The sequence below is a fragment of the Lissotriton helveticus genome, chromosome 10 (assembly GCF_964261635.1).
Source record: "Lissotriton helveticus chromosome 10, aLisHel1.1, whole genome shotgun sequence".
NCBI lineage: Eukaryota > Metazoa > Chordata > Amphibia > Caudata > Salamandridae > Lissotriton > Lissotriton helveticus.
In genome coordinates, this window is record NC_136071.1 from 1,105,056,615 (window position 1) to 1,105,073,030 (window position 16,416).

A 16,416-nucleotide genomic window follows, 5' to 3' on the forward strand; every position below is an offset into this window, starting at 1 on the left:
GGCACCCTCCACCTTCATGTCTAATGGTGAATAGCACTTCAGGGTAAAAAAGTGTGAATGTCATCATTACCGTCCTAACGCATGGGCAAGCGGAGTAGTGTGGCTCACTGGTTAGAGGCGGCAGACCCGAGAGCAGAGAACGGGCTGGGACCAGGGTTCGATTCCCGACATGGCAGGGTCTTGGAACAGGATCAGCGGACTTGATAATTCTCGCCTCGGTGCCTACTCTATCCAGGGACCACACTCGGTAACTCTGGGCATTAAGCTTGCCTCATCTCCACAACGGCCCCTCACAAACGTCAGGGATGCCTGGTTTCACCTTGGAGACTCCCAGGAGGAACTATCTCACAGGGAAAGCCAGGACGGGTTCCCCAGCGGTCTATAGCGCTACGAGGCCTGCGGTGCGGGTAGCAGTGCGCTTTACAAGACACACTTTCATTTCATTCATTTCAAGCTGGGCAGTTGCCCAGTGTCCCCACGAGCATAGGGGCCTCATGCAGATCAGAATTTAACACTAATTTTCCATTAAACATTTTTATTCCTGTGAGTGGTTGTGTAGGCAGGGCCCAGTGCACTACTTTGCCCGGGGGCCTATAATGCTGTTAAGAAGGCCCTGAATATCATAAAAGGAGACTTCTCCTGCTTCTATTGTTTCATATAGAACAGCAGCTTGTCAGGAAGGCCAAGGGCACACTTTCTGAACTTGAGTGCATGGGCATCATGTAGAGGTCCTGCAAGGTAGTAGCTGCTGCCCATGGCTTGCTCTTTGCAACTTTTGCCACTGTCTTTGTAACATTGACTTGGGCACTGCAGGACTGCACCAGCAAAAGAGTGTCAAATGGGGCATACAGTTCACTTTCTATTGCTCCCACCTCTCCACCAGCCCCTACTCAGCCCCCCAATAGCATCACAGCTGATTCTGATTTGCTGTTCATGAGCTAGGGAAGGGGCAAAGGGTTGGACCATTCTGTTGAGAGAGAAAACAAAACACAAAAACACAGATCTTGCCAGGAAGCCACACTGCCTAAGCTCGCTTCCAAGTAGGAGCCTAGCCTTCTATGGGTTTGCAATAGCTGCTGGCAGCTTTAGCAGTGAACCAGGCAGGAGCTCCAGCCTGTGCTGTGCAATGATGAGGGTGAAGGGCTGCAAGTGTGCATAGCTCCCTTTCTGCTATAGGATGGTGATGTATGTGTGCCAATGGGATCCCTAACAATGTTAATAAATGTGCTAGACTGTTCCCATGAGGAGCAGGGTCAAGACTGATTTGCATATGGCGGGGTCTAACTGGGGTGGCATGGTGAGCAAAAGAGCAATGGATTTAGCCCAGATCTCTGGACTGGGGGTGAATGTTTGATTTGTTCTGCATTCTGCCCATTATTTGTGTGTCTTTTGAATTTTTAACTCAACATCGGTCACTGTGTTTGATCTATGCAGATGTTTTTATTTTTCCTACAGAAGTTTTAGTGCCTGAATGTCAGCAGCAGCCCCGTCCAATGCTAGTCACTCCTACATTGAATGGGTTTTGTTTGGTGCAAGAGTAACCAGTGTTGTGCGAGATTACTGATGACATTTTTAGCTCCTCCCAGCACCATGGATGCAGCGGCCTTGTCAGTATGGTCAGTTCTTGCATAATGTAGGCCATGATAATATCCTGGTTTGCCCCCTGGATATCAAAGGTAGCACATCAAGGTATACAATTATGAAGAACAAAATATTGGATCCAAAATATTGAAATTTAAGTAGAGTTGATTTTCTTTACCTACCTTCACATATACATTCATAGACAATATAAGTATATATTCTTGGTACAAATATGTGGAGTATAGTAAATATATACTTCCCTTCTGTGCGCTTACCTTTCGATCTTTGGTTAGAGGTGGACGGACCTCGTTGAATTTCACTCCACGGAATTCTGTGTAATTACATGAAAAGTCTGCGAGATTCCGTGGAGTTCCATGAATGTGTGTAAATTGGCACGTCGCACTGTTCACACTGATATTTAGCACCAGGAGTCTGTTCTGTGCTGAAAAATCAGCACCAACTGCACCATGCTACGCGCAGCATCTTTCTCACCATGAACAAATGCTACCGCACGCAACCGCCTGCGTTGGGAAAATCTCACCGGGTGCCCTCCTAGCGCCCAAAAATCACACTAGGAAATGCAAATTCTCACTTGCGATCGACAACTTACCGTTGGCGAGCTGTGGGTGAGAAAAAACTCTATGCCAACAAAAAGAGAGATAGGGAGAGTTATCGACCACTCTTATTCCCCGGTTAAGTCTGTTGAAACAACAAAAGAGTGTCCTCTGGAGTCTGAGAGACCACAAATAGGAGCAGAAGAACAGAAACTGGCCTCACTTGGATCAGTTAAGAAAGCCCTCACTCACCACCTAGTGGTGACATGCTTCATCATTGGGCCCCACTAAAGAGGCTGAGTGCCTCTTTAGTGTGCTTCAACGCCAGATCTACTGCGGAGCAGGTTTTGTGAGTTTGGGCGTGCAGTGAAAGTAAATTATTTTATAGTGAGGAAGTTAAAAAGATGTCTTAAGTGTATCCAAAAATTATTTATTATCAGATCACTAGGACATATATTTAAAATTAGGTGTAGGAAAGTAGTCCACAATTAATTGTGTGGTTGTTTCCAGAGTTAGTTATTTGTCAGTCAAATTTGACTGAGAAAAAACTCTGCCACTACCCGATTGGTGTAATTTGACCGGAACTCTGCTTTACATGCATAACGTGGAGTGGCCAAAACTCTGCCAACTGGGCAGGCAGAGCATAATTTATTGCCTATCCCTTGTTTTGGTCTTCAATATTGTGTCCATGATATTCTTGTATCTTGATGTTCTTAGTCTCGATATTCAGACTGTAATGCAGCCTGCATGGAGAACGGGCAAAGTGCGCATGACTGGTTTGGGTGGCCCGTAGAGTGTCGACCAAACAGTTCCTGCACACTTAGAAGTGGATAAACCACTCCTCCCCTGCCCTGCTCGAGAGCAGAGCAACCCTGCTCGCAAAGCAGCACGAAGCATACAATGATAATAACCATAAGTTATTATTATTTTATGTTTCTTCTTCCTCGCACTGCTTAAAAGCAGTGGAGCAACGCTCCTCCGCCATAGCGGAGGAGCCGCCACTGACAACAAATCTGAAACATCGACACCCTTCCCAGTTATCCACCTAGGATGCCCCATATGTCCTACCTCTAAACAGATTAATCTGGCAAAGTTGATATAAGCCGCTGCAATGGGCAAATCTTAAATGCTGCTGAGATCCCCATAATCAGCAAAAACTCATCTCATGAAGAAACCTAATTATGAAAACTCAAGACCTCATTAATTAATGCTCATACTCAAATTTGTCAAACCTCAAAATAAAGCAGAAAAAAAATGCTAACTAGACATCTGTAAAAACACACGAACCCAAATCATCCACTCCACGAGCTTCAGTCAGGCTTGAAAAACTCAATAGGTATGAAAGCCATGCTGATGTTACTCATCACACCCTCATCACCACACTTGAAGAAGACTATTCGGCGTCCCTAGTCCTCCTTTATTGGTCTGTAGCCTATGATATTGTATCTCACCAGATGCCTGTCAGATCGGGCAGGCGGAAGGTCCTTGAAGTAGATTTCAGTGAATTAGATTGTTAATCTCAAGCCAGTTAATAGATCTTTCTATGGACTTTCTGGACTGGCATTAAACAACTATTTCTACAGTTTTCACATAGTTACTCCTTACTTTTTTATTTTTTTATTTTTACAGAGTATTATATAGCGCGAACGTGATCTGAAGGTATCAGGTATCAGAACGCTTTACATTAGCACCAGTTGCGTTACACAAGTAATGAAATGAAATGAAATGAAATTGGGTTTTGTAAAGCGCGTTGCTACCCTGAGGCCTCGTAGCGCTGTGGATAGGTGGGGCCGGATAAAACCGTCAGGTTATTGGCTGAAGAGGATAGTTTTCAGACTCTTGCGGAATTTTTGAAGATCGGGTTCACTGCCAGTGTGAGCGACAGGGAATTCCAAGCAGCGGCAGCGTTCCATGAAAAGGAACGACCACCCCACCTGGCACGTTTAATTTTCTTAGTTGAGGCCAGAAAGGTTGTGCTGGAGCGCAGTGATCTCCGTGGGTGGTAAGGAGTGACTAGGGAGCTGATCATTGCGGGGGCTTTTTGCCACAAGGCTTTGTACATTATGCACATCGCCTTGAATCGTATCCTGGCCTGAATAGGCAGCCAGTGTAATTCCTTCAAGGCGGTGGCGCCCGAGTGTCTTCGGGTTAGTCCAAGAAGAAGACATGCTGCCGCATTCTGGGTTACTTTAAGTTTTTTTATCGTGCTGACAGGTGCACCTAAATAAAGGGCATTCCCGTAGTCCAGACGGGACAGGATAATGGCCTGGACCATTATCCTTCGGGCGTGACAAGGGAGGAGGGGGAGAACTTTCCTCAACATTCTCATTAGCCCGAAGCAAGTGGCGGAGAGTTTGGTGGCTTGCTGATTGAAGCTCAGGGTGTCATCCAGCCATACGCCTAAGCTTTTAATCTGTTCTTTTGGCTCGGGGGAGGGGGTGCCCATGCGTAACGGCCAATCAATGTTGGGTCTTGGTACAGCTGTTTTTCCCAGGAACATTAGCTCCGTTTTGTCCCCATTCAGCTTTAGATGGGACAAGGCCATCCATTTTGTTACTGCTTCTAGACATCTGGCCAGTTTGTGGGGTGTGTCTCCTGGCTGGTTCATGGCACCACTAGTTGGGTGTCATCAGCGTAGGGTACGATTCCAAATCCATAAGGATGCACGATCTTTGCTAGAGGCTCCATATATGCGTTAAAAAGTGTGGGGCTTAGGGAGGACCCCTGGGGCGCTCCCTGATTGAGGGGCCAGATTTTAGACTGCGTGGCTCCCTCCGCCACCTGAAACTTCCGATCCTTTAAGAAGGACCGTAGCCACGTAATGGCTTGTCCTGCCACTCCAAGCTGTTTTAGGCGGGAGATTAGAATGTTGTGGTTCACGGTATCAAAGGCGGCACTCAGGTCTAACAACATAATTGCTGTGGTGCCGCCTTGATCCATGTGCTTCCAGGCTAGCTCTGTTACTGTGAGCAGGGCGACCTCTGTCCCCAGTTTTGGGCGGAAGCCTGCTTGAGAGTCATGGAGTAGTATGCATTCATTTTTGTAAGGCACGGGGTGATTAAGTGATTTGTCCAGAATCATAGGACGTTGCGCGTCTTTGCCGGGATTCAAACCCGGTTCCCCAGATCAGAGGTTGACCACCCTTGCCGTTAGGCCATTTCAACGAGTGCATGCGTTCATGTGCTAAAGTCGTCAAGATTCACCACCTTCAGTGCTGAGCTTAGACAGACAAGACTTAGATCAGTTGCTGTCTGGAGGGTGGACCTGGCAACAATTCAAACAAAAACATTTGGCTAGGGTCTCCCTATAGAAATACCATGTACATACATACATACAAATATACATTTATCACCTTCGCTGCGGCGGCTATTCCGCCGCAGCGCTAAGGGGGCTGGCGGGCCGCGTGGCGCTCACCCCTGGTGACGGAACCGCTCCGTCACCAGCCTCGGGTGAGCTGTGCTGATGACGGAGCGGTTCCGTCATGGCCCCGCCCACTCTATAGAACGCGCTGCGCAGGCGCGAAATCAGCGCCACGCAGGCACGTCGGGCGGGCCATGACGGAACCGCTCCGTCATCAGCACAGCGCCACCGCGGCTGATGACGGAGCAGTTCCTTCATCAGCGTTGAAGAGGTTAAACGTGCATACATTGTTACATCACAGAGTGTCTGGATCAGTGCAGCACCTCCCCACCTCGGATTGACCAACACCTGGGATGCTGCTGATGGAACATACACCATGTGCCTACTCCAATGCCTGTGTGCTGTCCCAACCCCAGAAAAACACACAGGTTTTTCTTAAGACGCTGAAATGTTCCTTGACCCCTTGATAAACATCAGGGGCACTTCCATCTGAAAAAGTTAAAGCTTTACAGGGAGATCTAGATCACTGGTGTCATTAGAACCAAATTAAAGTAATGCCTTTTAATCGCTGTTGCCCAAGACAAAAGACATAAAACAAAAACCCTTAAATAATTTAGAACCAGATAGGGAAATTTACTTTTTTCGTGATTTAGTCATGTACATTTCCACCTGGTGAAAAATCTGCATGAGTAACTTTTTTTTTCATAAGAGTAATCATTAAAATTAAACCTGTCATAGGATTTCAGAAATACTCCTGGACACACTGTGAATCCTAAAAACTCCAATTTGATGCAAAGTAGGATGGAAATGAAAAGAGTAGAGTTCTGACTTCTTCAAACCCTGCTCTGTGAATCAGGCCCAGTGTCAATATATTTTGTGGCGGGGCCATCATGTGGGGGCAGTCATGGCTCTTTACCTCTGGCACCGCACATTTTGAGGCCCGCTCTGTTGTGCATCTGTGCACCTGTGCATGCATCAGGCTCAAGTTGAGGCCTGAAGGGGGCCTTTTATCCCCATTCGATAGGGTCCTCCACATAGCAACTACTGTTGTGCAACGGTGATGAGGGAGCCCACCTTAACGCTCAGGTCCAGTTAGTGGGCCAGTGAGACAAGAGGAGTCCCAAGTCCTTGGATTGGTTTACTTGGTGTGGTGGAAGTCTTTGGGTGAAATTAAAAGTCTGCCTTATTCCAAGGTCATTATACCCTAATTACAGTCCTAATAAAGCAGAGGGGAAAGGAATTCTGTTTGTGATGAGTGCCCGTCCACCAAACTAAATCAAAGGTAAGGGAATGATTTAGAGTTCGGCAGATAGGATACTCGGTCACAGTTGTGAGGGGTATCCCGTCCACCGTAGTGCATTATATTCCATGGCACTTGTAATACAGCAGTCGGGATATCCATCACATTTGTGTTGGAGTAACCCATTCGCCAAACTCTAAATTAGGCCCTAAGGGGCAGATTTACAAGGTCAGGCGTATCTCTGCAAATCAGCAGGGATGCGGCAGAACACTTGCGACACGCAAAACCACCCGTGCGCCACTACTGATGCGCCGCATTTACAATGCGGCGCGCCGTGGCGCACAGATGGACAGATGCATGTCATATTTCCCGGGGTAAAGGCGGCGCATTGCTGGAGTCATATCGCAAGCGCGACGCTGCTCCAACAAGGCTCGGGGGCGCCCTATGCCTAACATGCTACGCCACTCCTTTTGCCTGCTTCAAGCAGGCGCAGGGATTTGACGCAGCATGGCCGTAAAAGTAGTTCAGTGAAATCTTGTAGATTTCACTGCGTCACTTTTACGAGGCGTACCTGCGAGGGAACGCCCACCCTGCACCGGAACATCCACATGAAACCTGACACAGGTTTCATGTGGCACAGGGCTTTACAACGTGACGCATCTCCCTAGATGCTCCACGTTGTAACTAAGGCACAACGTGGCACATGGTTTACGCCGCCGCTGCGTCACAGAAGTGATGCAACAGCGGCGTAAATGTGTCGCAAGGGGCTTGTAAAACTGCCCCTAAGTTTCCTGAATCATGAGTAGTGATTTTAGAAGCTTAATCTCAAACGACTTCTGCTGCTCTTTTAGAGGTGGTTTTTGCAGACACTGATGCATAAAACACACCTTAGAAGAGAAGGGGAAGTTCTACCCCACAGTCTCCGGTTGCAAAGAAGACAATTGTTCATGAAAGTGCTATGGAGAAGGCGAGGATTTGGCATTAAGTTTCATGAATCGCAAAAAGCGTAGGGCCTGATTTAGCTTTCGGCAAAATGGTTGCTCTGTCACCTTTATAATGGAGTAACCCATCCACCAAACTATAAACAATGCTCTTAGTGCCAAATCCTCTGTCTTCCCTCTTCCCGCAGCATTTGAATTAGTGGCTACATTTGAAAAGGCTCTAAAAGCTCACCAGCAGCTATCGGGTCACCCACAGCAGGGGCTCTGTTGGTAAATGCCGCTTCCTGGCACAGGGTAGCAGGCTATGGTACAGCCAGAGGACAGCAAACCCCTGAGAAACGAGAACTGTGAATGCATTTTGCCTTTATTTCTCTGTTTCTCACCATGGATGTCAATTCACCGAAATACCTGGGGTAGCAGAAGTGACATCACACACCCTTTGCCCACCACTTTCACTCACACACACATAATTACACATACTCACAAATTCACACATATACTCTCTCTCACACATAAACACACTCACCCACAAGCATGCACACAACATACATTTAAAAGCATTTTTACTTACCTCAGCTGCCATGGAAGGGCATGTTCCAGCTTATTGTACCCCATTTTTATTACACTATAAGGCAATAATATATTTTATTTATTTACCTTTGGTGTAATAAAAAAAATGACAGAAAATAAAGAGTGGAGCCCCACCTGCCCCTGTGTTCCTGGCACTGAATTTGCCACCTCTGATGCCAGGAGTCGCAAAGGCAGTGATAGGGATAACAAACGGCAAGCCAAGGGTCGCAGCTGCGACCCCTAAAATGACATCCATGTTTCTCACTTTCTTTGAGTAAGGTGTGGGGGGTTCAAATCCGATAGAAAATGTACATTTTCTCAGAATTCGCATCCTCTTTTCTGCCTTAACAGAAATGTCCAGTCCTATTTGGTATTTCCTTGCACAATTTCAGAATTATATTATAAAGACTGTTCTTTCTTTATGAGCAAGAAGAAGCGTTTCCAAGATGTTTGCAATGTTAGGGTGCAGTGAGTAAAGCCTCAATCTCTTTCTTTTGCCAGCTGTTCTGCTAACAGTGTGCTGTATGAGGAGGAAGAAGAAGGCGTCCAACCCTGAAAATAACCTCAGCTACTGGAACAACGCAATAACCATGGACTACTTCAACCGGCACGCGGTGGACTTACAGAGGGACATCCAGTCCCTCGACAACTCAGAAGTGAGAGCTTCACTATCATTAGTTCCAGTAGCATTAGCTGGAGTGACAGCGGCAGAGCAAATAGAAGTAGTTGTAGCAGTAGCTGTGGTACTTGCAGCAGTTATTAACATGTTAGTATAAGCAGTACTAATAGCAGATGTGGGAGTGCTCGTAGCTTTAACTATCCCTCTAGTGTTAGCAGTAGTAGTAGTTGTAGTAGTAGTGGTAGTAGTAGCTGTGGTATTAGTAGTACTACCAGCAGCAGTACCCAGCAGTATTTTTAAAAATTCTTTTTATTTGGAAATATGAGCATAAAACAGAGATGTCTATAGATACATACTTTACATCAATTAGTGAGTTCTATACAATACTCATGGCCAACAGTGCGTCTGGTTCCATTCGTAGTGTTTTCCCGGCCCAAACCTCCATATGATAACGGTGACTCCAAAGCCATTGGATCAGCCCCATCAACTGGTGTGCACAACATTCCCCTGCTGGCATTCCATTTCCCCCATACCTTTGTCCATTTATGGGGACATCCCCTTCCTTCATAGACCACCCTCTTCGCCTGCATACACCAGTCCATGTCTGATTTCCATTCCCCTAGTTACCGGGTGGACTGTGCTTTTGCAATATTTTGTTTGGCCACCATAAAGCTCAGCATTACCTACAGCCTGTCGGTGTTCATAAGGTTAGTTGTCTCCCATATATTAACTAGGCAGCATTTCGCAGAGGGTGATACGTTTTCGGTATACATTGCCATGGTACAAGATACAACTGCAGCCCAAAATTTCTGTAGTACAGGACAGTCCTACATCATGTGAAAAAATGTGCCTTCCCAGCCACATCCTTTAGGACACAATGGTGACTCAACTCTACCCATCTTAGTAAGTGTTGTACATTAATAATAGGTCCTATCGAGGATCTTGAGTAGCACCAGTCTAAAACAAGAGAGGATAGCTACTTCTTTAGGGTATGCCAACGCTTCCTGCCACTCATCATCTTCTACCTGCCCCAAGCCGTCTTCCCACCATTCCCGGGGCCTAATTAGGGAATCAGAGTAATTATTCAGAAGTTTGCGGTAGGTCAAAGAAATGGTTTTCTTGTACATCCGGTCATCAAGCAGTCAGTCCTCTAGTGGGAAAGCCTCGGGAGTATCTCTCCTTCCTGAACCGCCCCCATGAGGGCATGTCTAATTTGCAGGTAGCGTAAAGTCTCCAGAGGCTCTAGCTGATATTCTGCCTACAAATCACCAAAGGATTTCACTTCCCTATTTGCCCATAAATCACCCACTCTCAAAAGGCCGGTCAAATCCCAATTGTCAAAACCCTGGTGCCCCCACCCCAGCAGACCCAATTGTGCCGTGTCCCGTAGCTGTGTGCCCTGGGTGGCCTTGTCCCGCCATCCCGGCACCCCTGATAAGGTGTGCCAAAGTTTGATTGTTGAGGAAGTGGGAGCGAGGGGTGGTGTATGTTTTTTCCTCCATAATTGGCTCTGAGGTGACCCCAAGGTCTAATATTTCGCCTATCCATTCTATATGCAGGTTCCTCTTGTGGGAGATGGACCTAGTCATTCAGTACTGTTAGTTCTTATGCCCAATATTCGTATTAGAGGGCTAGGACTGCTATCCCATCATCATACCAGCTCTTTATCAATTTTGGTAGGGATATCCCAGGGGATCCCACATCCCAGAGGAGTGTGCAGACAACAGCGTCAACACTGAGAAGTATGGGGGGGGGGATCAAGTATGGTGTGTTATGGAGGATATACAAAAAGCAAGGCAGTGCCATCCTCTTAAACAATGACGCTTTTCCCAGCAGAGAGAGGGGAAGGCTTACCCAGTGTTGCACATCGCCTTTAAGGAATCTCAAAGGGGGCTCCAAGTTGTACTCATAAAAGATGGTTGGATCCCTAGTGACGAAAATTCCCAGATATTTAAAACCTTCCGCCACCACCCGGGCCCTACAGTCCCTGGGAAGGCGTGGGGCGTCTCCACTAAGCATGTATATATGGGACTTGTCCCAATTTGTTGTGTACCCGGAGTATTTGCGATAGAGTTTGAAAATGTGAAGTATTCTGTGGAATGTGGTAAATGGACTCGTCACATAGAGGAGGATTTCATTGGCATAGAAGGAGATCCTATCCTCCCAGTTTCCAGTCCACTTCAATCCTCTAATCATCGGGTCTCCTCTTATCCAGACTGCCAGAGGTTTCAGTACGAGGGCGAAAATCAACGGAGGTAGGAGGCATCCCAGTCTTGTACCTCACTTTAGCAGGAAGGTTCCGGACGTACTGCCATTCACCATTACCTGCGCCAGTGACTTTTCGTACAGTAATTCAATCCAAGTTAAGAATTTCAGTCCGAACCCCCGCTTCTCCAGGACCACATGCATAAATGGCCACTCTATCATGTTGAAGGCCATCTGGGCATCTAGCGACACCACCACAGCATCTTCTTGAATTGAAGGTGCCCATCCCAGTACTCCATGGCAAGCATCGCAGGTTGAGTGTGGTGTTTCTGCCAGGTATACAGCCAGGCCGGTCGGGGTGGACCAGCCTTCCTATCACCTGGACTAACCGGCTCACCAGCAGCTTGGCCAAAGTCTTGACCTCTGCGTTCAGTAATGATATCCATCCATAGGATGAGCAGTGGTCAGGAGGTTTACTGTGGATAACTATTATCTTGCCCAGTCTCTGGTCCACAGGAAGCTCCCCTGCTCCCAACCCTTTTGGAACATTTTCAGCAGGATGGGGGCAATTTCGGATGTTGTCAATTGGTACAATTCATTATGGAGGCCATTGGGGCCCAGTGCTTTCTCCACATTTAACAACCGGATTGCTAGTGAGATCTCGCCTTCTGTCAGGTCTTGTTCAAGGAGGTCTCTATCCGCCAATTCGAGGTGTGGAACCCTCAGATCAGCAAAAAATGTGCATGCCTTGTCGATAGTGGCCGTCGAGGAGGGTGAATACAGCTCAGCATAGTAGGCCAAAAAGGCGTCCGCTAAACCCTGTCTATCTCGGACACCAGCCCTTCTGCATTGAGTATTTCAAGCACCCATCTTGACATTGTCTCTTGCTTACCTAACCAGGCCAGGAGCTTGCCTGCATTATCCTCCACCTCGTAAAGCTGTGTTGAGTCGCCCTATGCCTGGCTCTGGCCGCCTTTTCCACTGTATCCTTATATTCCTTGCTTTTGATGGCTGATCGATGTGGCACCAGCGGGTCCTCCTCTGCTGGTAATTGGGCTTCAAAGACCTGAAACTCCCCTTCCAGGGACTCCAGCTGTGCTGCCTTATCTTTCTTATGTCCCATGATCAATGCAATACCCTGGCCCCTTACTACTGTCTTGAACGCCTCCCATAGTATCCAATTCGTTCTCCTTAAAGTAGTGCTCAGTGGCCTTGTAGAGGCCCTTTCGGGTTTGCGGCACTTTGAGTTACCAGGGATTGAGGGGTGCCAGGCGTCTCCTTTCCGGTTCCCAATGGCCATACGTTGCACATACCGAGGAGTGACCGGCGATTCCCCTCACCAGGAGTCGTACATTGCTGAAAGCTGAAACCTGAACAGGAGGTCCAAATATGTAATCAATGCGGGACAAACTTCTGTGTGCACCCAAGTAGAAGGTAAATTGACATGCCAAAAGGATGAGGATGTGCCATACATCCACCAATCCCAGTACCCACATAAATTCAGTCAGGGCTTTACTGGAGGTCTCCCTATGACGTTGGGGCCAGCGATCAATGTCTTTACAGATAGCTGCATTACAGCCGCCTCCCAGTATAAGTTTACCAACGAGTAGATGGAGTATAAAGGGCCCTAAGTCTGGTAGTGAAGGGACAGGAAGCCTAGGAGGGACATAGATCGAGGCAATGTTGTATAGGTGACCCTCCCAGTGTCCCGTAAGTTCTACAAAATACCCTTAGGCATCATGGGTAACCTGCCGAACAGTAAATGAGAAAGAATTACGAAGGAGGATGCCCACCCCTCTGCTTCCTCTCATGTATCCTGCATGGGCCACCAGACTATACCCCCTCGTATTCAGGGCATCATACGTTGTGCCCTGGATGTGCGTTTCTTGGAGGAGGACTACGTCAGGGAAAATCTGTTTCAAATACTGCAACACTGCCCCTCTTTTAATTTTGTCCCCTTGGCCATTCCAGGATAAAAAATTTAACTTATATTTCTCAGCTGCAGTACTCATTTGGAATATATTATGGACTTCAGGACAACCAATGCGGGAGGGCCCACCTGATCCAAACCTCACAGCAAATTACCCCATGGACCGAAGGGGGAGAAGCCTATATTTTGTGGACAAACTCAATGGGGACTGGAACAATTCAAATGGCCAAGTTGGACTCTGTAGCCGCAGAAGTTCATCTTCAGTGCCTTTAACCCCTTGCATGCTTGCAACGGCCGGGAGCCGTCATGCGTCACGGTAGGCGTGTGCGCAGGACAGCCCCCGGCTGTCTGAATCCCACCCACTCTGTAAAACCCCAGCGCAGCATGAGAATTCGAGCCACACGCAAGGGGTTAACACCCATGCTAAAAACAATCATGACTCAGAACTGTCCAACCCCCTGTTGCAGGGATTCTGCACATACACAGACCTATGTGCAGGATTATGGGACCTTGGTGTATCGGGCTTAGACTTCCTACCACCTTAGTACCCATGAGCCCAGGACCAACTAGCTATAGTGTTCCACTCGCTCTCCTACACAAACACGGAGAAGACAATGATTGGACAACTCAGAACACAACACTCCCGGATCTCTCAGGAAATGTGGTAACAAGACCCACCTTTTCGCTCACACTCTCGCTTCTGTCCACAATAAGATCTGACCGAGACACAAATATAGTTCAAAATGTGTATTTTAACCAACGTGCTCTAACATGCAGTATACGTGCCACAACAAGCAGAAAAATGCATAACAGTAATACAGTTAGCATCACAGCCAGTCCATACATTATGAAGGGAGATGTCATCTTATAAAAACAATGTAGAAAGAACTATAGTGCCTCCACTTTTAGATCAGTTTATTTCGTCAACGCTAATTTTTATCTAATAATATGAAAATGTCTTTTCACAACACTATAATTTTTCTTATGAATTAATTGTGCATTAAGAAATAATTGGCTTAAATATTTGTTTTATGCCCCTCTTCCATCTCTGTATGGATTGGTATAGTATTCTTTCAATGTTTTGCTATTTCTATGGTCGATGGGGCACAATATGCAAATGAGGCTGGGAAGAAGACCTGTTGAGGTTGCGTTGCCGAAATAAACGGATCTAAAAGTGGAACGCCGTGTGCAAATTCTTCGTGCCCACTGATCCGTGAGGCACCATATTTACAATATATATATATATATATATATATATGTGTGTGTGTGTGTATATATATATATATCTACATACATACATATACATATATATATGTGCATATATATCTATAGCGAAAGAGAGAAATAGATATGCATATATGAAACACTTGGTGTCTTTAGTTTACTATACCTTTCTATAAAACACTGTCTTTTAAGTCTCTTTCATTCCTTTACTCTTTACCTATAACTGTCTCTCTCTCAGTAATTCGCTTTCTCCTTGTCTATCCATATACCTCTCCCTGACTCTTATTCTTTCTCTCTCTCTCTCTCTCTCTCTCTCTCTCTCTCTCTCTCTCTCTCTCTCTCTCTCTCTCTCTCTCTCTCTCTCTCTCTCTCTCTCTCTCTCTCTCTCTCTCTCTCTCTCTCTCTCTCTCTCTCTCTCTCTCTCTCTCTCTCTCTCTCTCTCTCTCTCTCTCTCATTCTATCGCCTATGTTGCTCTCTGCTTTCTCCTCTTTGGATCTAGTATTCTCTCTATAACATTCTCTGTTTTTCCTAGGATCATCTATCTGAACCCCGCTCCCCGGCCAATGGTGACTACAGATCCAGCGGGATGGTCCTTGTCAATCCGTTCTGCCAAGAAACCCTATTCGGCAGAGACCACGTTTCTGACATATAACGCCGGCTTCCGCTTCTGCTCCTTCCCTTGTGTTGCAGTTCAGTGTCTATAAATTATACAAAATACTCAACATTATACGCATACTCTCTTTGTGTAATCCTGGGCCTGTCAGACACGTTCTCGGCTTTCTTTTCCTAAGAATTGTTGACATGTTTTTTATAAGTGTAGTCAGACTTTACAGGACACAATGTGGCTTTATAAGAAATAAAGGTATTTCTAAGCAAAACTGCAGCTTGACTTATTTTCTGCGCATCTCCCTTCCATAGTAATAATCTTGCCTATGAGCTTTCTTTGATAGTAGTGATGAATAGCTACACCAATATGCAACTCTATTAGTACTCAGTCCTCTGCCGGTACAACTCCCTCCTGAACTGCTGGACTCCGCCGGACCTCGAAAGCAAATCATAGGTCCTAAGAACTAGCGCTGGACTAATCTAGAATGGGTTATTCTAACTCCCCTACTAGTAACTGACCATCCTCTGCTACCATCCGATGGAGAACTGGGCCCGTCTTACCATTTATACTGCAAGGGACCTTTTATAGTTGCCTGAAAGGTAAAGAGGAGTTAACATCAATCAAACATTTCTGGGCAGATTTACAAGCCTCTTGCGCCACTTTTGCGTCACTTTTCCCATGTTAAAAGTGACGCAAAAGTGGCGCAAGTGGCTCGTAAATCTGCCACTTCATTTCACAATGTAATTTATTTGGCGACACATTAAGGACCAGGAATCGATAAGTAAGTTTAAATGAATTTTATTACAAACTAAGGACCAAACTGATAAAAATGAATCTCAAGAACATATTGTTGAGATGCAGAATCACCAAAGGTATAACCATACGATACGTCAAATAAAATTAAGTCTTAGTAGCATAAGGCATACCAGAAATTCAGTTGCAGCAATACAAAAGATAAGAAATAGAATTGGAGGATCAGTATACAGGTTTTGATTTCCCTGTCTATGCATGAATAAATCTAAAGTCGCCTAAACTAGTCCTAAACTAAAATTGAAAAGCTAGTGAAACCTAGCTAAATCAGGGAAAGCAGGAAGATGTCAGCATAGTAGAGACTTCAATGAGTTTCTTCAAATAAGGACAATGTATAGCATAAAGCCACACAATACAAATATGAGCAGAAAGGTCTAAACCGTTCAGAGTTCAAAGGGTATCTGCTCTAAAGACTATAGTGTGACCACTGATTAAACCCTCGGAACATTCAAGAATTCTACGTCATCAATTCCAGCAGTTTTCCCCCTTCTGACAGTATAAATTTGCAACTTCACTTGATTTTACCATCCTACATTTTGAACATCAAGACGACCTTGGAAGTCTCCCTGCTCCTGATATAACATGAATAGGAATCTTAATTTATTTGTAAGGGCCATACCTTTTTGCCAAAAGTTCTCCTCCCGGACCTCCATATTTCTAATATACAATCTGCATTTCACTAGCAATGAAATCATATGAACGCACCTGCAAAAAGAAAGAACATTACATTGCAAGCACAACTTTCAAGTTGACGGTTAAACATTAGGGACCAAG

At 46.0% G+C, this 16,416-nt stretch overlaps 1 protein-coding gene across 1 annotated transcript in view; it reads left to right on the forward strand.

The window, feature by feature from the left end:
* TMEM108 (transmembrane protein 108) overlaps positions 1-15,091 on the forward strand; it is a 748,210-nt gene extending 733,119 nt beyond the window's left edge. The window contains exons 4-5 of the mRNA XM_078664438.1: positions 8,748-8,902; positions 14,758-15,091. Coding sequence (XP_078520564.1) covers positions 8,748-8,902; positions 14,758-14,877 — 275 coding nt within the window. The 3' untranslated portion in view covers positions 14,878-15,091. The remainder of the gene's footprint in view (positions 1-8,747; positions 8,903-14,757) is intronic.
* The last annotated feature ends 1,325 nt before the right edge of the window (positions 15,092-16,416 follow it).